Source organism: Perognathus longimembris, chromosome 22 (assembly GCF_023159225.1).
Source record: "Perognathus longimembris pacificus isolate PPM17 chromosome 22, ASM2315922v1, whole genome shotgun sequence".
NCBI classification, from domain to species: domain Eukaryota; kingdom Metazoa; phylum Chordata; class Mammalia; order Rodentia; family Heteromyidae; genus Perognathus; species Perognathus longimembris.
Genome location: NC_063182.1, coordinates 7,413,520 through 7,437,294, shown reverse-complemented (window position 1 = coordinate 7,437,294; position 23,775 = coordinate 7,413,520). Strand labels below are relative to the sequence as shown.

The 23,775-nt window shown below is 46.0% G+C and overlaps 2 protein-coding genes across 3 annotated transcripts in view; both read left to right on the top strand.

Moving 5' to 3' along the window:
- LOC125340045 (protocadherin alpha-C2) overlaps positions 1-23,775 on the top strand; it is a 136,407-nt gene that overhangs the window by 5,972 nt on the left and 106,660 nt on the right. The window contains exon 2 of one of the 2 annotated variants that reach the window (XM_048331448.1): positions 2,478-4,505. In XM_048331448.1, coding sequence (XP_048187405.1) covers positions 2,478-4,505 — 2,028 coding nt within the window. Of the gene's footprint in view, positions 1-1,970; positions 4,506-23,775 lie in introns of those variants that run through there. The other variant, XM_048331446.1, reaches the window with a different exon arrangement.
- Positions 9,694-18,834, top strand: LOC125340044 (protocadherin alpha-10-like). Its single transcript, XM_048331445.1, has 2 exons — positions 9,694-12,436; positions 16,815-18,834. The coding sequence occupies exons 1-2, from the start codon at positions 9,959-9,961 to the stop codon at positions 18,753-18,755; spliced, it is 4,419 nt and encodes a 1,472-aa protein (XP_048187402.1). The 5' UTR covers positions 9,694-9,958; the 3' UTR covers positions 18,756-18,834.

Genomic DNA, 23,775 nt, shown 5'->3' with positions numbered 1-23,775 from the left:
GTTTTCTGTGCTCTAGTCTTGTCTCGCTCAACATTATTTGTTCGAGTTCTGACCATTTCCCTGCGAATAACAGTATTTCACCATTCCTAATCGCTATGTAGTATTCCATTGTGTATAAGTACCATATTTTTTGGATCCATTCAACTGTGGAGGGGCATCTGGGTTGTTTCCATATTTTGGCTATTGTGAATTGTGCCGCGATAAACATGGAAGTACAAATGTCTTTTTGATATCTTGGGTTTTGCTGTTTAGGATAGATGCCTAGGAGTGGTATGGCTGGGTCATAGGGTAGGTCTATATTGAGCTTTTTGAGAAACCTCCATACTGTTCTCCAAAGTGGTTGTACTAATTTGCACTCCCACCAACAATGGAGAAGGGTTCCTCTTTCCCCACACCCCCTCCAGCATTTGTTGTTGCCTGAGTTCAGAGTATAGGCCATTCTAACTGGGGTGAGGTGGTATCTCAGGGTTGTTTTTATTTGCATTTCCTTTACTACCAGGGATGTTGAACATTTCCTTATATGTTTCTTTGCCATTTTTATATCTTCTCTTGTGAAGTCTCTCTTTAGCTCCTTTGCCCATTTCCTAATTGGTTTATTGGGCTTGGAGGGTCTTAGTTTTCTGAGTTCTCTGTAAATGACAGATATCAGGCCTTTGTCTGTTGCTGTGCTGGTAAATATCCTTTCCCATATCGTTGGCTGTCTTTCTATTTTGGTGGCTATGTCCTTAGCTGTGCAGAAACTTTTTAATTTGTAGTAGTCCCATTTGTCGAGTCTTTCCCCTATTTGTTGTGCCCCTGGGACTATATTCAGGAAGTTCCTTCCTGTGCCTATAAGTTCTAGCGTCTTTCCTACTCTGTCCTTCAGTAGTTTCAAGGATTCAGGTCTCATATTGAGGTCCTTGATCCATTTTGAGTTGATCTTGTTGGTACATGGTGATAGGCTTGGGTCTACTTTGAGTTTTCTGCTTATGGCTGCTACCTCTTATTTCTAAGACTCAGAAAGAAACGATAGACAGAAATATGAACAATACAATAAAGATTCATGAATTTTGCTGTAAATGCAAGAAGTACTGAAATCCAGATTTGATCAGTCCATTGTTCTTTGGGATGAGATAACTGAAAAGAGACCTTTCCTGAAGTAGAAAGTAGGCACAAATGAATCCCAAGCACAACTTAAAAATTAACATCATTGTGGGTTGGGGGCATTGTTCAAGTGGTAGAGTGGCAGTCTAGCAAGCTTGAGCCCCAGAGCCACAGTACGGCACGAAAGCATAGAAATTACCTACTAAAGGTGAATAATAAAGAATTAAATGTACTATGGAAAGACATAATACAAACGGTATTGGAGATGGTAAAAAGAGAATTATTCCCAAATGATGAAAATAAAAAGAATTAAACACTCTGTATAGGAAGGATTCATTGCCTGGAACAGATTATATAAATGCTAGCAAATCATTTACTCTAAGCTGATAAAATACATGCATATTTCATTCTCATGCAAGACCTTCAACCAAATTCTATTCTTAAAATTACTGAAGAAAATATCAAATAGTCGTTTATATTTTTTGATTCTTTCCACTGGAGAGAGTGACCCAGGATCCTGAACATACAAACATAGACGGTTCTAAATTTCAGAACAAAATAAACAATCACCCTTTAAAATTTATGGTTGTTTAGCTCTTCAATTTCATTATAAATTCATGTTGACCACATGTAAAAAGTGTGTAGAAAGTTTGGCCAGGCACGAAAAATTATAATTATGGTCAGGCTGTGCTTTGGGAGGTCATTCTAAAAATGCCTGCTCCAGAAGGATACATCGTCTTCTACTTCAATAATGATTAATAAGAAAAAACTCAGACGCTGCAATGAAGTTTACAGGTCAGCGGTGCAGGGTTCATTCATACACAGTCTGTACTTACCCCGTGCGCCACAGGATGTCACTCTTGGCCATGGTATTCTCTCTGACTCAGGACCAATCCTCTCCCTCCCCCCACCCCTTTCCTTTTCACTGTGTAATGAACAATGGCGAGCCTAGGAGAGTGGAGCTGACAGAAGAAGACGATCCCTCTGCATTTCGAAGTAACAGACACCAGGTAGAAGAAGCTCTTGCTCTTGAAATGCTGTCCTCAGGCGGAGCCAAGCTGCAGAGCGGGAATCTCCTGTTATCACTTCTGCTCTTCACAATATGGAGAGCTGGGAGCGTTCAGCTCCGTTACGCGGTCCCCGAGGAGGCCCAGCACGGCACGTTCGTGGGCCGCCTCGCGCAGGACCTGGGGCTGGAGCTGCGGGAGCTGGTGCCGCGCCTGTTCCAGTTGGATACCAAGGGCCACGGGGAGCTGCTGGAGGTGAACGTGCAGAATGGCATTTTGTTTGTGAACGCGCGGGTGGACCGGGAGGAGCTGTGCGGGCGGAGCGCGGAGTGCAGCCTCCACCTGGAGGTGATCGTGGACAGGCCGCTGCGGGTGTTCCACGTGGAGGTGGAGGTGGAGGACATCAACGACAACGCGCCCGTGTTCCCTGCCGCACACAAGACTCTGTTTGTTCCAGAATCCAGGCTGCCAGACACGCGGATACCGCTAGAGGGCGCGTCGGACGCGGACACCGGAGCCAATGCGCGGCTGACTTACGCGCTGAGCCCCAGCGAGCACTTCTCCCTGGACGTCCCGCCCAGCCACGGGCAGGTCCAGCCGCTCGGGCTGGTGCTGCGCAAACCCCTCGACAGGGAGGAAGCCCCCGAGCTCCGCTTATGGCTCACGGCCACGGACGGAGGCAAGCCCGAGCTGACGGGCACCGTGCAGCTGCTCATCACCGTGCTGGACGCCAACGACAACGCCCCGGTGTTCGACCGGACGCTGTACGCGGTGACCCTGCCGGAAAACGTTCCCGTCGGGACCACAGTCGTGCAGCTCAACGCCTCCGATGCGGACGAAGGCGCGCACGGGGAGGTGGTGTACTCCTTCTCCAGCGACGTGCCTGCAGACACGAGGGCCACGTTCCGCATCGACGCGGTGAGCGGGGAAATCACAGTGACGGGCCGTGTGGATTTTGAAGAAAGGAAAGTGTACAAAATCCAAGTCGAGGCGTCGGATCGGGGCTCCCCGCCTCTGGTCGGTCACTGCACCGTGCTGGTGGAAGTGGAGGACATGAACGACAACGCCCCGCAGCTGACGGTCAGACCGCTCCGGCTCCCCATTAACGAAGACGCCCCCCTGGACACGGTGATCGCCCTGGTCAGCGTGACTGATCCAGACGCGGGAGCCAACGGACAAGTGTCCTGTTCCCTGACTCCCCGGGTGCCCTTCAGGCTGGTGTCCACGTTCAACAATCACTACTCCCTGGTGCTGGACAGCGCCCTGGACCGCGAGGCCACCGCGGGCTACCAGGTGGTGGTGACGGCGCGGGACGGGGGCTCGCCCCCGCGGTGGGCCACGGCCAGCGTGTGGGTGGAGGTGGCCGACGTGAACGACAACGCGCCCGTGTTCGCGCAGGCCGAGTACACGGTGTCGGTGCGCGAGAACAACGCGCCCGGCGCGCACATCTGCACGGTGAGCGCGCGGGACGCGGACGCGCAGGAGAACGCGCGCGTGTCCTACGCGCTGGTGGAGCGGCGCGTGGGCGAGCGCGCGCTGTCGAGCCTCGTGTCGGTGCACGCGCAGAGCGGCCGCGTGCACGCGCTGCAGCCGCTGGACCACGAGGAGCTGGCGCTGCTGCAGTTCCAGGTGAGCGCGCGCGACGCCGGCGCGCCTGCGCGGGGCAGCAACGCCAGCCTGCAGCTGTTCGTGCTGGACGAGAACGACAACGCGCCGGCGCTGCTGGGGCCGGCCGGGGGCGGGGCGCGGAGCCACGCGCTGGCGCGCTCGGCGGGCGCGGGCCACGTGCTGACCAAGGTGCGCGCGCTGGACGCGGACTCGGGCTACAACGCGTGGCTGGCGTACGAGCTGCAGCCGGCGGCGGCCGGGGCGCGCAGCCCGTTCCGCGTGGGGCTGTACACGGGCGAGATCAGCACCACGCGCGCCCTGGACGAGGCGGACGCGCCGAGGCAGCGCCTGGTGGTGCTGGTGCGGGACCACGGCGAGCCCGCGCTCACGGCCACGGCCACGCTGCTGGTGTCGCTGGTGGACGGCGCTCCGTCGCCGAAGCTGTCTGCGCGCGCGTCGGCGGGCCGCGTGGGCGCGGAGGCGTCGCCGCTGGACGTGAACGCGTCGCTGATGGTGGCCATCTGCGCGGTGTCCGGCCTGCTGGTGCTGACGCTGCTGCTGTGGGGGGCGCTGCGGTGCTGCGGGGCGGCGCGGAGCGAGGGCGCGTGCGCGCCGGGGAAGCCGGTGCTGGTGTGCTCCAGCGCGGTGGGGAGCTGGTCCTCGTGCCGGCAGAGGAGGCCCGGGCTGTGCTCCGCCGACGGCCCGCCCAAGGCCGACCTCATGGCCTTCAGCCCGGGTCTGACTCCTTGTCCTGCGTCTGCAGAGGGAGTCGGAGAGCCACCCACGTTTGTGGACTCTTCTGAGAAGGTAGGTTGTCTAGAACCTTCTTTATTCATACCTTTGTTTGCTCTGTAAAGGAATTACTTGTTTCCTACGCCGTATTTAGTGTTTTCATTTAGCTTTGGATCTGCGTTATGTCTTTTTCCTTTCCTACTGTGAATTATGCTAAATTGTTGATCAAGGACACATCCAGTATGAACTGAATTAACGTTATTTATTTTTGCCAACCCTGAGGCTTGGGCACTTTGTCTGAGTTTCTTTTGCTTAAGGATAGGCACTGTACCTGTTGAGCGACACTGCCACTTCTGGCTTTTTATTCTTTATGGGGTAATGGGGAATCGAATCCAGGGCTTCATGCATGGTAGGCAATCACTCTATGATTAAGCCAAAATCTCAGCCTTCAATTTTCTTTAATATGGATCTGGTAGTAATTCTGTTGTTTATGATAATCTCTTTGTTTTCCTTATATTTCCCTGGATTGAAACTTTCTTGAAATAAGATTGTTTTGCACCTCATAGTATTCCTCCTGTAATTTCTAGTAAACCCTAGAAAACAATTTGTCGATGTAGTACTGTAACTTTCTCAAAAAAGTTACAAATATAGCCCTGACAACTATGTATGTGTGTGTATATATATACATATATATATATAATTTCCCTAAGTATCTGACAGTGTAGATTGTGAGAATATTTTGATTGACAGGCTGTTCTATATTTAGACATTTATAATACATTCATGTTCTGATATAGAAAATATTTCCCAATAGAGCCTTCCTTCATAAAACAATTTTTGAGGTGTTCTCAGTTTGGTGATTTCATTTTGGAATATAAAGTTTTTGTCTTTAGAATTTTCTTGAAATGTCTGGTTTTGAACTTAAAATTTCCCTCATCTTAGATGAGAATTTACTTTTCCTTCAGTATTACATAAGACAAGATTCTGGATAGGAGATCTATACTTTTTAAGTCAGTTTGTTTTACGCTTACTTTTTTTCTTGCTTGAAGTTTGTGGCTTGCAAGTTGCCCTTATGTACATTGTAATTTTAGACTATCCATGCTGTATTTTCTCAATTCTTTTTTTTCTTTTTGGTCTTGGGGCTGTCTCTTAGCTCTTTTTATTCAAGGCTAGCACCCTACCACTTTGAACCACAGCTCCAATTCCAGTTTTTGGGTGGTTAATCGGACATAAGAGTTCCATAATCACTTCTCTGTCCCAGCTGTCTTTGAACCACAATCTTCAGTCTCAGCCTCTGGAGTAGCTAGGATTACTGGCATGAGACAGCAGTGCTTGGCTTCAACTCATTTCTTCTTTGCTTTTACAAACTTTTCTTATACCCATGTCGAGGTTTTAATGTGATCTGTATATCTCCTTCCCATTCATCTTTTTATGTCATATTGTATCAGTTATTTTGCAAGGTATTCTCTAGTTATAGTATCAATGCTTGCTTCACAAATATGAAGCTCTGCGTTCATTTCCTAGCACCCAAATTATCTCATCTCAGTGGACTAAGAGTAGCCTTTATATCTGAATAGAATCATAGCAATTATGGTGAAAATGCAAGTACATTGTATTTAAGATAGATTATTTCATGGAGTTCTTCCTCTAAAAACAGTATGCAAAACTTGAGTAGAGTCTGAGATCCTGTTGTGAAACCTACGTCTATCAGCATAATTCATGTTATGTTCATACTTATGTTTTCAAATATACTTGGTTTTGTAGCATTTTCTGTTCTATGCAGCAGTTGAGCTTGGGTTGAATTATTTGAGGATGTAGTATTGATTGAGAGAAATTATAAATTGGCATTTGGCACAAGACAAATTCCTTTTTGTTGTTCTTGTCCTGGGCTTTGAATTCAGGACTTGGTTGCTTTCGCTGAGCTTTGCTCAAGGCTAGTGCGGGACCCACTAGAGCTCCAGCCCCACTTCTGGCCTTTTTTTGGTGGTTAATTGGAGATAAGAGTGTCTCGGACTTGCCTACCTGGGCTGACTTTGAACCATGATCCTCAGATCTCAGCTTCCTGAATACCTAGGATTACAGGCATACGCCACTGGTGTGCCACTAAGCCAAATCCTTTTTTGTCTCTTAGAGCTGTTTTTGGAGCATTCCATATGTCTGTACAGGGATATTTACTCCTTATCAATCATGGCTATTATTGGTAAATTAGTCCTTTACATTAATATTTAGTGTCTTCCCAGATTATAGGCTGTCATCACCTTCCACTTTCAGAGGAACTGTACATATCTTAATAGTCAACACATTTTTGAGGGCATTGTAAAACATGAGCACAATGAGATTTAGAAGTTGGGACTGAATAAGAGTGAGAAACTCAACAGAGTGGCGAAAATACGGGTCTCATCTTGTATGCTCTTGTAGGCTAAGCACCTCAATTCAAGCTAGCAGCAGGAAACCCAGAAGGAAGCCCCTCCTATCAGGTTTGAAGAAACAATCAGTAGATAGTACAAACTCAGTTTTGACTCCCTTCTAGGCACTTTAAGAGTGAAAGGGGCAGTGAAAATAAACAAGGTCACAGATATAAACCACACCTGCCCGAGGCATACTGAGGGCTACGGTTAGCACGGCCTTAGGCCTACTAATGTTACCTGGGTAAGAAGCAATGAAATGTCTCCTTGAACATTGACATTTAAGACTTCAAAGTTTCCAAAAGAAAATTGCAAACAGTTACATTTTTTTTTTTTTTGGCCAGTACTGGGCCTTGGACTCAGGGCCTGAGCACTGTCCCTGGCTTCTTCCCGCTCAAGGCTAGCACTCTGCCACTTGAGCCACAGCGCCGCTTCTGGCCGTTTTCTGTATATGTGGTGCTGGGGAATCGAACCTAGGGCCTCGTGTATCCGAGGCAGGCACTCTTGCCACTAGGCTATATCCCCAGCCCAAACAGTTACATTTTGTTGAGCTCCAGTGGTGATTCTTGTTGAACTTATATTTTAGATACATTCTTCGGTTCAATGTTTAACCAAACACTTTTCTATTATTTGAAGAGAAGTGATTTAACCAGCTCCCGTTTTTCAGTATTAGAGATCCATATTGAGATATGGATGTTATTAATATCATTTGGTATAAAATGCGCATTTGCTGAACTGTACTTTTATTTATATTAGTTTCTCATGTTCAGATGATTATACACCTATTTTTTGATTATAAACTAAATTATAAGCTTGGTCTTTTTGCTTCTAGATAATAGTTGGAATTCAATACTAGTATTGTGGATGGATGGACAACTCATTACATTTTAATTTACACATTATAAGGGAATAATGCAATTCCCCAAATCAGGATTTGAATGGTTTTGACACTGAACTTGCTCTAAAAGATTAAAGAAATATAAAAAATAACATATTTTATAGAATGAGCAATTATATGCCAGGTTATATAAACTGCCACTTGAGTAGTTACCATTCCTGTTCATTTTCCTACTTGTAAATATTGTGGCTCTATTGTTTATATTTTAGTAATGACTGAAGTAGTTTGAAATGATCTATATATTTAGAAATATATCTTAAGTCATAATTGTTAAATTTTATCAATTAATTTTACTCAGGACCAAAGGTGTTTTTTTTAAATCACATTTTCCTTTTTTAAAACTGAGAATTTAAAGTTTTAGCCACATAGACATTAATGTATAATTTTGGGTAATCAATATTTAATTACAAGTTTTTAAAGATAAAAAACTTTTTTTTTGTTGGTTGTGGCGCTTGAACTCAGAGCCTGGGTCTTGTCCCTGAATGCTTTTGCTCAAGGCTAGTCCTCTCCCACTTTGAGCCACAGCTCCACTCTGGTTTTTAGTTGGTTTTGGAGATAAGAGTCTGACAGACTTTTCTGTCCAGGCTGGCTTCAAACTGCAATCCTCAGATCTCAGCATTCTGAGTAGCTAGGATTATAGGCCTGAGCAACTGGTGCTTGGTAAGAATTAATCTTAAGTGTAGGCATTGATGAAACAACCTGATGACATTGCATTATGTAAAGCTATTAGATAAATTCCAGAACTATAGCTTCTGTGTATTTGAAAATCTTAAATATAACAAGCATGAAACTATGTGGCTCTAAAAGTAGAAGTCACTAAATTGTCAGCTGCTTTATTTAGAATCATAACTAAGATATATTTTTGCCCCTGTAAAAATACCATAAAGTGAACTTTCCCCTCCATGTAACTGTTAAGTCAATGAAGGAACCTTGGTACTTTCTCAAAGACAAGAGCCAACCCTCTTTGTCAGTGTCATAGCAAAACAAAGGCATTGGAGAGTACAAAATTCCATAGATATATTTTTCCTGATAAGTAAGATTTATTTGTTTTGTTTTTTGTTGCCAGTCCTGGGGCTTGAACTAAGGGCCTGAGCACTGTCCCTGGCTTCTTTTTGCTCTCTGCCACTTGAGCCACAGCGCCACTTCTGGCTTTTATCTATATATGTGGTGCTGAGGAATCGATCCCAGAGCTTCACGTATACGAGGTGAGCACTCTACCACTAGGCCATATTCCCAGCCCCCTGATATGTAAGATTTGCTCATGAACATTATGAGAACTCATGTGTACAAACTGAGGGTTGACAATAATTCTCATGCTTGGAATGTTCATTCTCCTTAAACTATTATCCAAACCATGTAAGATGTTACAATCCACCCATCATAATACAATTTTACCAGTGTTATAAAAGTGGAGGCTGACATCTAAGGATCGTGGTTCAAAGCCATCCTAGGCAGGAAATTCCATGAGACTCTTATCTCCAGTTAATCACCAGAATAAGGGAAATGGTACTGTGGCCCGAGAGGTAGAGAGGTAGAGCCTTGAGCTGAAGAGCTCAGGGACAGTGCCCAGGCCCAGAGTTCAAGCCCCACAACCCACAAAAAAGTGGAAACTGTAAGATATGGTAGTGACCACTCACCAGGCTTGTAACACTCTAAGTGGAGAACTAGCTGGTGCTGAAACTGAATTATCTACATGTTGCTTGTGATTGGCACTTAGGAGTTACATGTATTTCATAGGGAAAAGATACTTGAAACTAGCCTAAAAGTTTACCAAATGTCAACTACAAAGAGCAGTAACTCAGTATTATAACTTGAATATACTTATGCTTGTCACCAAATAAAATCGTATTACACTCAGTATACAACTATTAAGGTTATTTTGAAAAATAAAACAGCAATAACAAGGTTAGGGAAAGAATTACTCCTTAGGTTCTACATGAAAGAAAAATGTGCACTTTGGCTCTATAGAACTTGTTCCATATACGAAAGAGATACAATACGAAGTCTGTTTTTTCTAGCTGTTCATGAGGATAAACATTTGTAAACAGAACTAAAAGGTATGAATGAAGTTATTAAGAATCATGGTTTCGTACTTACAAATTTAGCCACCGGATGTCGCTGTCGTCCATAAAATGCGTAGCTTACAGGAACAAAGAAGTAATCCACTGAGTCTCAAGGACCAGGAAGTGGCTGTACTGTGACATTTCAGCCATCCCGATAAGAAAATGGAACTAAGAAACCGAGCAGGAGGTATTAGTGCGTGTGTGCGTTCCAGACGGAGTCCTCCTGGGTTTGTGAAGCAAGAACAAGGTAGGCGATTGGGCTACAGATCCAGCAGTCTGGGATCCCGGCGTCTGCTGCTCTCGCTTCTGCTGCTGGCTGCCTGGGAGTCCGGGCACGGCCAGCTGCGCTACGCGGTCCCCGAGGAGGCCCAGCACGGCACGTTCGTGGGCCGCCTCGCGCAGGACCTGGGGCTGGAGCTGGCGGAGCTGGTGCCGCGCCTGTTCCGGGTGGCGTCCAAGGAGCGCGGGGAGCTGCTGGAGGTGAACGTGCAGAATGGCATTTTGTTTGTGAACGCGCGGGTGGACCGGGAGGAGCTGTGCGGGCGGAGCGCGGAGTGCAGCCTCCACCTGGAGGTGATCGTGGACAGGCCGCTGCGGGTGTTCCACGTGGAGGTGGAGGTGGAGGACATCAACGACAACCCGCCCGTGTTCTCTGTAGCAGAACAAAAAATCTTGATACCAGAATCGCGACTCCTTGACTCCCGATTTCCACTGGAAGGAGCGTCAGATGCAGATGTTGGAGAGAATGCAGCGCTCACCTACAAACTCAGTTCAAATGAGTTCTTCAGCCTTGATACTATAAACAAAAAAGACAGAGGCAAATTTCCAGTGCTTGTTCTGCGCAAAGCACTCGACCGCGAAGAAAATCCTCAGCTTAAATTGTTGCTGACTGCAACCGATGGAGGCAAACCTGAATTAACTGCATCTGTTTCCTTATTGATCGTGGTGTTGGATGCCAATGATAACGCGCCTGTATTTGACAGATCCATATATGAAGTGAAGATGTATGAAAATCAAGCCAACCAAACGTTATTAATACGGTTAAACGCTTCTGATGCAGATGAAGGGCTAAACAAGGAACTAGTCTATTCCTTTAGCTCTTTGGTGCCACCTCTTGTAAGAAGGAAATTTGTGATAGATGAAAGGACAGGAGAAATAAGGGTGAATGATGCTGTTGACTTTGAAGAGAGCAACAATTATGAAATTCACGTAGATGTTTCGGATAAAGGATATCCGCCTATGGCTGGTCACTGTACTGTCCTGGTGGAAATCCTGGATGAAAACGACAATTCACCAGAGATAGTACTCACGACATTGTCGCTCCCAGTAAAGGAAGATGCCCCGGTGGGCACCGTGATCGCCCTGGTGAGCGTGTCCGACCGCGACGCCGGGGCCAACGGGCAGGTGAGCTGCTCGCTGCCGCCACACCTGCCCTTCAAGCTGGCGTCCACCTTCAGGAACTACTACTCCCTGGTGCTGGACAGCGCCCTGGACCGCGAGGCCACCGCGGGCTACCAGGTGGTGGTGACGGCGCGGGACGGGGGCTCGCCCCCGCGGTGGGCCACGGCCAGCGTGTGGGTGGAGGTGGCCGACGTGAACGACAACGCGCCCGTGTTCGCGCAGGCCGAGTACACGGTGTCGGTGCGCGAGAACAACGCGCCCGGCGCGCACATCTGCACGGTGAGCGCGCGGGACGCGGACGCGCAGGAGAACGCGCGCGTGTCCTACGCGCTGGTGGAGCGGCGCGTGGGCGAGCGCGCGCTGTCGAGCCTCGTGTCGGTGCACGCGCAGAGCGGCCGCGTGCACGCGCTGCAGCCGCTGGACCACGAGGAGCTGGCGCTGCTGCAGTTCCAGGTGAGCGCGCGCGACGCCGGCGCGCCTGCGCGGGGCAGCAACGCCAGCCTGCAGCTGTTCGTGCTGGACGAGAACGACAACGCGCCGGCGCTGCTGGGGCCGGCCGGGGGCGGGGCGCGGAGCCACGCGCTGGCGCGCTCGGCGGGCGCGGGCCACGTGCTGACCAAGGTGCGCGCGCTGGACGCGGACTCGGGCTACAACGCGTGGCTGGCGTACGAGCTGCAGCCGGCGGCGGCCGGGGCGCGCAGCCCGTTCCGCGTGGGGCTGTACACGGGCGAGGTCAGCACCACGCGCGCCCTGGACGAGGCGGACGCGCCGAGGCAGCGCCTGGTGGTGCTGGTGCGGGACCACGGCGAGCCCGCGCTCACGGCCACGGCCACGCTGCTGGTGTCGCTGGTGGACGGCGCTCCGTCGCCGAAGCTGTCTGCGCGCGCGTCGGCGGGCCGCGTGGGCGCGGAGGCGTCGCCGCTGGACGTGAACGCGTCGCTGATGGTGGCCATCTGCGCGGTGTCCGGCCTGCTGGTGCTGACGCTGCTGCTGTGGGTGGCGCTGCGGTGCTGCGGGGCGGCGCGGAGCGAGGGCGCGTGCGCGCCGGGGAAGCCGGTGCTGGTGTGCTCCAGCGCGGTGGGGAGCTGGTCCTCGTGCCGGCAGAGGAGGCCCGGGCTGTGCTCCGCCGACGGCCCGCCCAAGGCCGACCTCATGGCCTTCAGCCCCAGCCTTACCCCCTGTCCAGTGCCGAACATTGGAATGGAAGATCAATTAGTTGGCGGCGATGAATCTGGGAAGGTGGGTGTTCACTTCTTTTACATTTTGCTTCTATGAAGTTTTCCTTGTTCCATTTCATCCAACTTGTGCACCCAACTCGATTTTGGGTTCTTGGTAGGATTATGCTGAAATATTTCTAGTGACGCTTTGAAATGTCGTTTTATCTTAAATTCATTCCCATTTATCTTTCCTACTCATTGTCCAACTTTTCTTGGTACTTAGTATTTTCAGGTTTTCTGCAGGCAGTATGCTTTCTCAATAAAACGATTTAGTATGTCCTATGATGATTTGTTTTGATAGTCGCTTTTATTTTTCAACTATTTCATTTTTGAAATTAAGTTTTGATTTGATCTAATTACAATAGCAAGAGGCTGCACACATCAGTGTCTTTGTTCCTGTGATTTTTCCCCCTTGAAATATAGAGATAATCAGTATATTAAAACTTAAATAATCAGTTCTTCAACATTCCGTGGTTTTATTTGTTCTTTAAACATGCAGTAAGTTACTCTGGAAGTTATCTGGCGATTGTTTTTGAGGTCATGTGAATGAAGTGTTTTAGACTTTAATTTTTTATTGTCATTTCGATAGTATTGACCCCTTCTAGTGTGGATTATTCACTTTTCATTTAAAAGAATCGGCGCTGTAGTTGTTTACTTATTTTATTCAGCTCTTCTTCACTCATTTTATTGGTATTAGGCATTGGTTATTACAGCCAATTACTGATGTGTCAAATTTAAGGATGTTGTCATGATAATGGTTTAAAAATTGAGAGTATTTGAAAATCATCTTAAAACCTCATCCCGTGTGTGTGTGTGTGTGTGTGTGTGTGTGTGTGTGTGTGTGTGATAGTTGAGTTGGAAACAAATGTCTTTTTTATGCTAGGTAAGTTATCTATTAAAGTCTCTTTTTATTTTTAAAATATAGTTTTATTGTTCTCATTAGGTTTACATAGGATTTACCCTTTCGTAACTCAGTTCATGGGTACCTTTCTTTTTTGGACACTATCAACCCTTCATTTTTTTTTTTTTAAATTTTGAGAAGACTGGATACGTTTACTTTTTGTCAAATTAATACTAAAAGTGTTAGACTGAATACCTCTTAAATTATTTGATTTGGTTTGATATATGGTGAGCTTTGTTTAATGGATTCTCTAGTTATTTTTAGCCAGATTTACATTGAATTATATATACTCAAGTGTGCAAGGAAGTATAATTTGCATGGTGGCAAAAGTATGATGGCTTTTCTGAAGCAAGTTGTCAAAGCTGATACTCCTGGCTTCCTTCTTTTTGTTAGAGTATTTCCATGTACTGGTGCAAGTTATCATCTTGACTATAGAATTAGCTTTCTGTTTCATTTTCACCACAAAGATTGAATGTGTTATTCAGTGTGTGCTTCCCAATAACTTCCAACCAATGTTGGCATTTTTATGCAAGTTTAACAAACCCAAACAGGGTCATCGAGGCAGGAATTGGAGCATGGCATTGTTGTAAGAGTTGGTACTTTCAGTGGCTGGTCTAGACTCCAGCTCTTAGAGATTACAAGTGATAAAGTAATGCAGAGTTTACAGTTCATTTGAAAGTAGACTAATATTTTATGAATGATATTCCTTAACCACAGATACTTGAGATGTTCCCCGAATACCTTTTTAATTTTTTAAAAAATCTTGGCTGTTTTTGTAGTGGGGATTGAACAAAGGATCTAATACATAGTATACATGCTCTTCCATGGAGCTACTATCTTTGTATATTTGGTATTTTGGTATTTGTATCTTTTAATATTTGGTATTATGTTAAAGTTTCTTCTTTTTCCTTAATAAGAGACTATCTTCTTGAAAAATACTTCCAAATCTGAGCTATAAATGCAACAGTTACATTTTACCACTTTAATTTTGTTTATTTTACTTTATCATCTTTTTCATGTTTCTTGTTTTACATATTTTTATTTTTATTTCCTCTTGGAGGGACTTGCTATGTAGCCCAGGCTGACCTCTGCCTCACAAAATCCCAGGATTACAAGCCGCCACATCTGGCTTAATAGTATATTTTGAGATGAGTAACTAACACATAGTTTACTGTGATATTATAATTATTAGCTATAGGAAAACCTTAGAATGTGAAACTTGACAAATGGCATTTTTTTTTGTTGATTGTGGGGCTTGAACTCTGGGCCTGAGCGCTTTTTCTGAGCCTCTTTGTGCTCAAGGGTAGTGCTCTACCCCTTGACTCACAGTGCCCCTTCCAGTTTTTGAGTGGTCAATTGGAGTTAAGAGTCTCGGGAGGACTTTTCTGTCTGGGCTGGCTTCCATCCATGATCCTCAGATCTCAACCTCCTGAACAGCTAGGATTATAGGTGTGACCTACTGGTGCCCAGTTGACCAATTGCATTTTATATGTGCTTAATAGGTGGCAGAATTCTTATCACAGAAATTTAATGTGCATTCATTTCACTACAGTGTCATTCCCAAAGAGACCAAATTATTTCAATCAGAAAACATGGAGTTTTTAGTATTTCTTTGTTATTATGTTTGAATTTAATGGACTAAAATTTTTCCTTTTATTATTTTATGCAATATGTTGGCTTAGGACTTAAGTCTTCCAATTAATTAGAACTATAAGTATAAATATAGATTTATGATAATACAATCACTGTCTTAAGGAGACTGAATCCTACTTTTATATAAAATCTAAGATTCTTTTGCCTATTCATTTATGATGGTTTCTTAGTAGGGAAATTTGGGATTTTCTAAATAGCTTCTATTTTGCTGGAAGGATTCAGATATTAGCTAATTTGTTTCTTATATTCTTGAGGAAATTACCACACTTTCTTAAGACAATGCTGATAAAGTTAATTGCCACTGACAAAAGTTTTTTTTTTAATGAAAATGTTAATGTACTTTAGCTAAAAGCAGTAAATAAGACTAAATGAATGAGGATTGGAGCAAACTTTGTATTCTGGCTTCTTCAAATTAATTCTAAAAAAGACTGTAAATAGACAAATATAATTGGACATTCTGACATTCTTGAATGGTAAGAGGACTATCTTCAGAAAAGAAGCAATGGATACAATTCATAGTGAATTTGTCCTACAGAGTGGAAATGGCATTCATTCACCTTTAAGGGATACAGTGATTGGAAAGGAGCTCTAAGATGAAAGATAGTTTACAGACATACTTAGAGCCTGCAGAATCCCATGCTGGGCAAACCCATTAGTGTCAAAACAAAAAAGAAGGGGATAGTAGCATATTGGCATTGATTTGAAATCCCATTGTGCTGAGGTGATATATTGAGTTATCATCTATAAAATCAGACCAAATGTTTAGGACATGTTAACAGTGAAAAGGTTAAGCAGTGAAAATTTGTAGACTTCTAGGAATAGACATGGTAAGAAGACACTCAAAATGTTGTCTTATTAAAACTGAAAAAGAACCCCTATCACTGACATTGTAGAAACGTACTCATGTCCTTACACAGGATAGTGTAGGTCGAGCAGCAGTACATTCTTTTAGATGTGTATAAACAAGACAGAAAAATTTCATGGAATTCTAATTGTAAAACAAAACTACCCTTAACAATCTACTGGTCACATGGAACACAAAAGACTTAAAAGCCCACCAAGAAGAACCTGGGTAAATGGAAAAGTATTCAAAAAGCACCACGAAGGTAAGAGGAGTTAACACACAGTTGCACTTACACCCGGAACCACAGGATGCCGCTGTTCTCCAGGAAGAGTCAATTTTTTTTAACAAAAGCAAGTCATTATCTGCACATCAGAAAGAAACTCCACGGTTCCGGCGCTTTTAAAGACAAGCGACTCACCCAAACCGTAAGGTCAGCTGGAACTATCCAAGGGAAGATCTCGAGGAAAAGGTCTTCAAATAACCGCACCCTTTTGGCTGTGAAATTTTGCTTTACTAATCCAAAGAAGAGACATGGCTTTAACTGCCAGACCGGATGGCCCGGGATCCCCGCGTCTGCTGCTCTCCTGGCTGCTCCTCCCCGCGCTCTGGGCGGCCGGGCGCGGGCAGCTGCGCTACGCGGTCCCCGAGGAGGCCCAGCACGGCACGTTCGTGGGCCGCCTCGCGCAGGACCTGGGGCTGGAGCTGGCGGAGCTGGTGCCGCGCCTGTTCCGGGTGGCGTCCAAGGAGCGCGGGGAGCTGCTGGAGGTGAACGTGCAGAATGGCATTTTGTTTGTGAACGCGCGGGTGGACCGGGAGGAGCTGTGCGGGCGGAGCGCGGAGTGCAGCCTCCACCTGGAGGTGATCGTGGACAGGCCGCTGCGGGTGTTCCACGTGGAGGTGGAGGTGGAGGACATCAACGACAACGCGCCCGAGTTCCCCTCCGCACACAAGACTCTGCTCATTTCCGAAACGAGAGCGCTGGGCTCCCATTTTTCACTAGAGGGCGCCTCCGACGCGGACGTCGGCACCAATGCCTATTTGAGTTACCATCTGAGCCCCAATGACTATTTCTCCCTGGAAGTTCCAACCCAGGACGAGCAGGTAAAACCTCTGGAACTGGTATTAAAAAAACATTTAGATAGAGAAGTAGATCCAGAGCTTCGCCTGGTACTTAAAGCGACGGATGGGGGCAAACCCGAGCTGACAGGAACGGTGGCGCTACGCATCACAGTGCTGGATGCCAACGACAACGCGCCGGTGTTTGACAAAGCAGTCTATCGAGTGAAACTGGTGGAAAACGCAAGAAATGGCACCCTGGTGATTAGACCTAATGCCTCGGATGTGGATGAGGGTTCCAACGGTCACATTCTTTTTTCTTTTGGAGCCGATGTTTCTCCTAAGACGCGGGCCACTTTTCATATTGATCCCTCCAGTGGAGAGATTAAAGTAAACGGAAATATAGATTTTGAAGACACGGAATTATGGAAGATTCAGGTCGAAGCAGTTGACAAAGGCAATCCTCCAATGTTTGGTCACTGCACAATCTTGGTAGAAGTCTTGGACGTCAATGATAATGCCCCGGAATTGCTGGTAACGTCTCTCTCGCTCCCCATTCGAGAGGATGCGCCCGTGGGCACCGTGATCGCCCTGGTGAGCGTGTCCGACCGCGACGCCGGCGCCAACGGGCAGGTGAGCTGCTCGCTGCCGCCACACCTGCCCTTCAAGCTGGCGTCCACCTTCAGGAACTACTACTCCCTGGTGCTGGACAGCGCCCTGGACCGCGAGGCCACCGCGGGCTACCAGGTGGTGGTGACGGCGCGGGACGGGGGCTCGCCCCCGCGGGGGGCCACGGCCAGCGTGTGGGTGGAGGTGGCCGACGTGAACGACAACGCGCCCGTGTTCGCGCAGGCCGAGTACACGGTGTCGGTGCGCGAGAACAACGCGCCCGGCGCGCACATCTGCACGGTGAGCGCGCGGGACGCGGACGCGCAGGAGAACGCGCGCGTGTCCTACGCGCTGGTGGAGCGGCGCGTGGGCGAGCGCGCGCTGTCGAGCCTCGTGTCGGTGCACGCGCAGAGCGGCCGCGTGCACGCGCTGCAGCCGCTGGACCACGAGGAGCTGGCGCTGCTGCAGTTCCAGGTGAGCGCGCGCGACGCCGGCGCGCCTGCGCGGGGCAGCAACGCCAGCCTGCAGCTGTTCGTGCTGGACGAGAACGACAACGCGCCGGCGCTGCTGGGGCCGGCCGGGGGCGGGGCGCGGAGCCACGCGCTGGCGCGCTCGGCGGGCGCGGGCCACGTGCTGACCAAGGTGCGCGCGCTGGACGCGGACTCGGGCTACAACGCGTGGCTGGCGTACGAGCTGCAGCCGGCGGCGGCCGGGGCGCGCAGCCCGTTCCGCGTGGGGCTGTACACGGGCGAGGTCAGCACCACGCGCGCCCTGGACGAGGCGGACGCGCCGAGGCAGCGCCTGGTGGTGCTGGTGCGGGACCACGGCGAGCCCGCGCTCACGGCCACGGCCACGCTGCTGGTGTCGCTGGTGGACGGCGCTCCGTCGCCGAAGCTGTCTGCGCGCGCGTCGGCGGGCCGCGTGGGCGCGGAGGCGTCGCCGCTGGACGTGAACGCGTCGCTGATGGTGGCCATCTGCGCGGTGTCCGGCCTGCTGGTGCTGACGCTGCTGCTGTGGGGGGCGCTGCGGTGCTGCGGGGCGGCGCGGAGCGAGGGCGCGTGCGCGCCGGGGAAGCCGGTGCTGGTGTGCTCCAGCGCGGTGGGGAGCTGGTCCTCGTGCCGGCAGAGGAGGCCCGGGCTGTGCTCCGCCGAGGGCCCGCCCAAGGCCGACCTCATGGCCTTCAGCCCCGGCCTTCCACCGAGTTCTGGTTGTGGAGATAATGGAGTCCAACAGGAGAGCTTTGAGAATGTAAGTACAGTAACCCTGGGTTGTATTTAACGTGTTCATTTCCTTCATGTGGATGACCAATTTATTATTTAAGTTCATGGGTTTTGTGGATTTGTTTCATTTTAGTCTTTTTCCTGGAATGACTTATTCAGCGCACATTGGAGATAGTGCTATCTTTCCTTGCTTTTCATTATTTGTACCATGAATATTCTTTGTATACTCCTGCTGATACAGAATTCAAAATTAGGCATTGAGTCTGCTCTGAAGATAATTGAAATATTTAATAGAGGCACAACTCGTCTACTCAATTTTGCAGAAAGTTCCTTCCTTCCTTCCTTCCTTCTCCCCCCAGTCTGTGTTTCTTTCCTTGTTTCTTTTGCCAGTTTTAGGCCTTGATCTTAGGGCCTGAGCACTGTCCCTGGCTTCTTTTTGCTCAAGGCTAGGGCTCTAATACTTCAGCTGCAGCACCACTTCCAGCCTTTTCAGGTTATATGGTGTTGAGGAATTCATCCCAGTGCTTTGTGCGTGGTAGGCAAGCAATTTACTGCTAAGACCCATTCCCAGCCCCAGAAAGTGTATTTCCATTCCAACTGGTATTTTCTAGTTCTTAGGAATATATTCAAAAGACCCCAGCGATACTTATTTTCATAATTTGAGTTTTAAAACAACATTGAATAATTCTTCTTCCTCTTTTTTTGCCAGTCCTGGGCCTTGGACTCACTGTCCCTGGCTTCTTTTTGCCCAAAGCTAGCACTTTGCCACTTGAGTCACAGTTGCCACTTCTGGCCATTTTCTATATATGTGGTGCTGGGGAATGGAACCCAGGGCTTCATGTATAGGAGGCAAGCACTCTTGCCGCTAGGCCATATTCCTATCCCAACATTGAGTTCTTAATTTTGATAATACAGAATTTATGATCCATCCACCTTCTTTTTTGATGAATTTAATGTTCAATGACATGCTTTTTAGAGATGGTGGTAGCAGTGAGTTCAAGATGCAGTCTTGACTTTGAAAATCATCTTTCTCTTCTCATTAATTTGCTTAATATTTTCAAACTCATTTTTTCCTGTAGGCTTTTGACTTTAAAGGCAGAGAATACTTTGGTTATTTATTTTAACTTCTGCTTATCTGATTGTTGAACTCATTGCTTTTGTCCCCATATGTCATTTACTGTTTTATACTTATTTGGAAGACTACTTTGAGCATGAACCCACTTATTTTTCTTCCATTCTTGGTAGTTGTCCTAAGGGTGTAAAGAAGTACTTCCATGTAGGAAAGTTATATTTCTTTGTGCTGTGAATTTGAGGGTCTGCTTATGCATGGAGAAATGCTACTCCCATTGGGGACAAGTTGATTCAAGTTGGTGTTGGATGAGTTATGAATAAGGGCTATGAAATATCAATAAAGGCATTTCCACTTGACAGTCATGATGTGGATCACATTTCAGAATGGAACATGATACTGCAGATAAGTTCTTATACTGGAGTTTGAACTCAGGGTCTCATATTTCCTAAGAAGGCACACTCCTTCTGAGCCAACCTTTTCCCTTTTATTTGTTTGGTTTTGCATTGTTGTTGTTTTTTTGCCAGTCCTGGGGCTTGAACTCAGGGCCTGAGCACTGTCCCTGGCTTCTTTTTGCTTAAGACTAGCACTCTGCTTCTTGAGCCACAGCGCCACTTCTGGCTTTTTCTATATGGTGGTGCTGGGGAATCAAACCCAGGGCTTCATGTATACGAGTCGTGCACTTTACCACTAGGCCATAATCCCAGCCCCCTTTCCCCATTTGTATACTGGTTATTTTTAGATTAGGTCTCACTTCCTGTTCTGTAGCACCTAGAATGCAATCCATCATATTTTCCACAAAGGTAGAATGATAAGCATGTGGTATTGATTGAGAAAGGGTCTTGATATATTTTTCTTGGACTGGGCTGATCTCAAACTATAATCCTCCTAAGTAGCTAGGATTGCAGGTATGAAACACCAGTGCCCCACGTCTACATACATTTGAAGTAAAACACTTTTATCTCAATACCACATTCATGGGAATTATTTTCTTCAAAGGGATCCCAGAGAACTTGTACTTACAGTTTGTAAAGATGTCTGTCAAACTTTGTAGATGGTTACTTTGTGTTTTTTTGGGGGGTTATAATTTCTCTGTGCCAGTCATGGAGCTTGAATTTAGGGTCTGGGCACTGTCTGAGATTTTTGTGCAAGGCTAGCACTCTACCACTTGATCCACAGCTTCATGTCTGGCTTTTTGGAGATATGAGTCTCATGGACTTTCCTGACTGGGTTGGCTTAGAACCTTGATCCTCAGCTCTCAGCTTGGTAGGATTACAGGCATGAGCCCCTGGCTCCTGGTTCTTTTGGGTTCTCATTGCAATTTTTCATATGGAAGGAAAAACTACACATATGTATGCACGTATGGAAGAGAAAACCATGATATAAGAAGGATGAAGTTAATAGAGATGCTGAGGTATCAACGGGAAATTTTTGTCTTGAAAGTTGAATTTTGGGAGGATGATGGCTATGAAGATGAACATTTGGGACATCATCTCCTATATTCTAGTTTCTGTTGTGGGAGCATTTTTCATTTATAGCTAAAGGAACAAGAGCATTTTTTTTGCTTTGCATATAGTGAACTACTATTCTGTGTATTTGCTAGATATGGTGTGAAGAGCTTAAGATCTTCTATTTCATTTAGTCCTATGTGTGTGTGTGTGCGTGCATGTGTGCACGTGTGCATCAGTACTGGGTCTTGAATTCAGGTACTCAAGGCCTCCTGCTATTCCTAGGCTTATTGCTCATGAGCCACACCTCAATCCTGAATTTTGCTGGTTAATTGGAGATAGAATTAGATTGCAGTCTCCTGAGTAACTGGGATTACAAGAACAAGCCATTCTTTTAGTCAAGGCAATGTAGAGCTTTCTTCAGCAGATCTTTTCTCTGTTCAATACATTGGTTGCAAACTCTTTTCCTCTGGCTGTTCTCAAACTGTTATCCCCCGTCTACTATATAGACAGGATTGGAAGCTTGAGGACCACTTCCATGCAGTATCAGGGTTCTTTAAATGATGTATTCATGGTGTTTACAATGTTGCATATTTTATTAACCACTTTAAGATAGTGGTTTCCCATGAAAAGCTTTAGCTGCGAATAGATCTTTCTGGATCTAGTCTTGTGTGTATCATAGAAACCAATGATCTGAGGTCAAATAAGCTCTGTTTATTTGAATAAACCACAACAGAGCAGAGTCAACGCCCTTGAGTAAATTCTACAGTTTTGTTAGGATAATATTTGGAGAACAACTTATAATCTGATTTTGAATAACCTCTTAAAGTTCTGGGAGTGGACTCACATTTTATTCCTGTGTATGTTTTCCGAAATAACACTAGAACTACATGGAATATTAGAAGATGATAAGACCAATAGACTATAAGATTTTGTACTCTAACATATGATGAAAAGAATTTAAGACTAATCAGATTAGTTTAGTAAACGCCATGCACAAAATCAATTGATCTTTAATTGCACCCACAAAGTCATTGATACAGTGAACCGATAAAATTTCTTAGTATTAACTAGTCTGATGCCAGATTTTAGGCCTATTTCCAAAGATAAGGTCAGAAAGAGCAAAAATCTCTACTCTGGGAGTGACTGAGATGGTGACACCTGAAACACTACAGCCCAAACATGCCTGCAATAGATCATCACCATATTATGGATTCAAATAACATTACCAAATTATTTAATGACTTGGCATTCACTCAGTGTACTTTATATATTCATGAGATATGTACGATTAGCAATTAACACTTAAATTAACATCTTGATTTAATTCAAATATGTGATACCATCATCTTTTCTGGGTTAAAGTATTTACGCTAGAATGATATTTATCCAGAATCACTTCTCTAAACTTCTTTTTTTTTTTTAAGTAAAAAGATGGATTTCTTGGGGAAGTGAAAAGTATACTGACTGGCCAGGGTCATGGCCCAGACTCTGGTGCTGGAACCGCAACCGTAAATAGCAGGCTGGCTGGCCAGGGCTGCAGCCCAGACTTGTCAGCTGGGACTGCGCGCCCCAGGGCCGCACTCGGGGTTGGGTTATAAAGGCCAACACCCACTTCTTTTTTTAAATTTTTATTAATTAAATTTTGTTGACAAGGTGTTGTGCTAAAGGGGTACAGTAACATAAGGCAGCGAGTACATTTCTTGTGATATCTTACACCTTCGTTTTTCTTTCCCTTCCCTAGATCATGTAGGCATATATACAAGACCCAGTGTACCAAAATCATATACAGTAACCACGAAACACCCACTTCTGTTGCACCATTTCTTCTTTACTCCTAAGTGTTAAGTGGATATGAAAATGCAGGGGCAAATGCAACAAAATTACATTTTCAGGATGAGAAAACTAAAAGCAATGATTCCTATTTTTCACTCTAGTACTGTATGAAATTCCATTCTCATCTGCAAGACAATAGTCATTTAATCTAACTGCTTGTTTGCTTGAGTATTTTCTATGGTTTAAGAATAATATCAAACAATGAGTGAATATATGTTCAAAATAATTTCCCTTGGTTCAAATGAACCAAGGAATTGGTTCATCACCACCGGCAAATTTGATCCTTCTACAACAAACCATTTCACCCATGTTTCTTGATTGAATTAATAAAACCAAATTGCTTATGTGGAAAGACCAAAATAATACAGATATTTTCACGGCGATTTTACTGAATGACAGTAGAATTCCCGAAGATTACTTTTGTCATATTATCGACTCTTATGTTTAAAAAACTTATACTATTAACAATGCAACTAATGTGAGAAATCATGTGTGTCAAAGGAAAAATTCATCTATATGAGATTTTTCCTATTTTTATGTTTTCTATGTTCTAAACAACATTTTGAATGTCTTCCCGATTGCTTTCTTGTTGTTCTTAAATGGATATAAAGTCACTTGTAACCCCAAACCAGTTGAATGCAATAGCAAATCAGAAGAAAATTAGGTATGATATATATTGCAATATAAGTAGAAGAGAGGTTTGTTGGCAATTTCACCACAAAGAA

Bases quoted from the DNA above. Each gene is read 5' to 3' on its own strand.
- LOC125340044 (XM_048331445.1), top strand. From the start codon at position 9,959: ATGGAACTAAGAAACCGAGCAGGAGGTATTAGTGCGTGTGTGCGTTCC. The intron at 12,437-16,814 runs GTGGGTGTTCAC...TTTTCACTAGAG, and splicing joins GCGGCGATGAATCTGGGAAG to GGCGCCTCCGACGCGGACGT.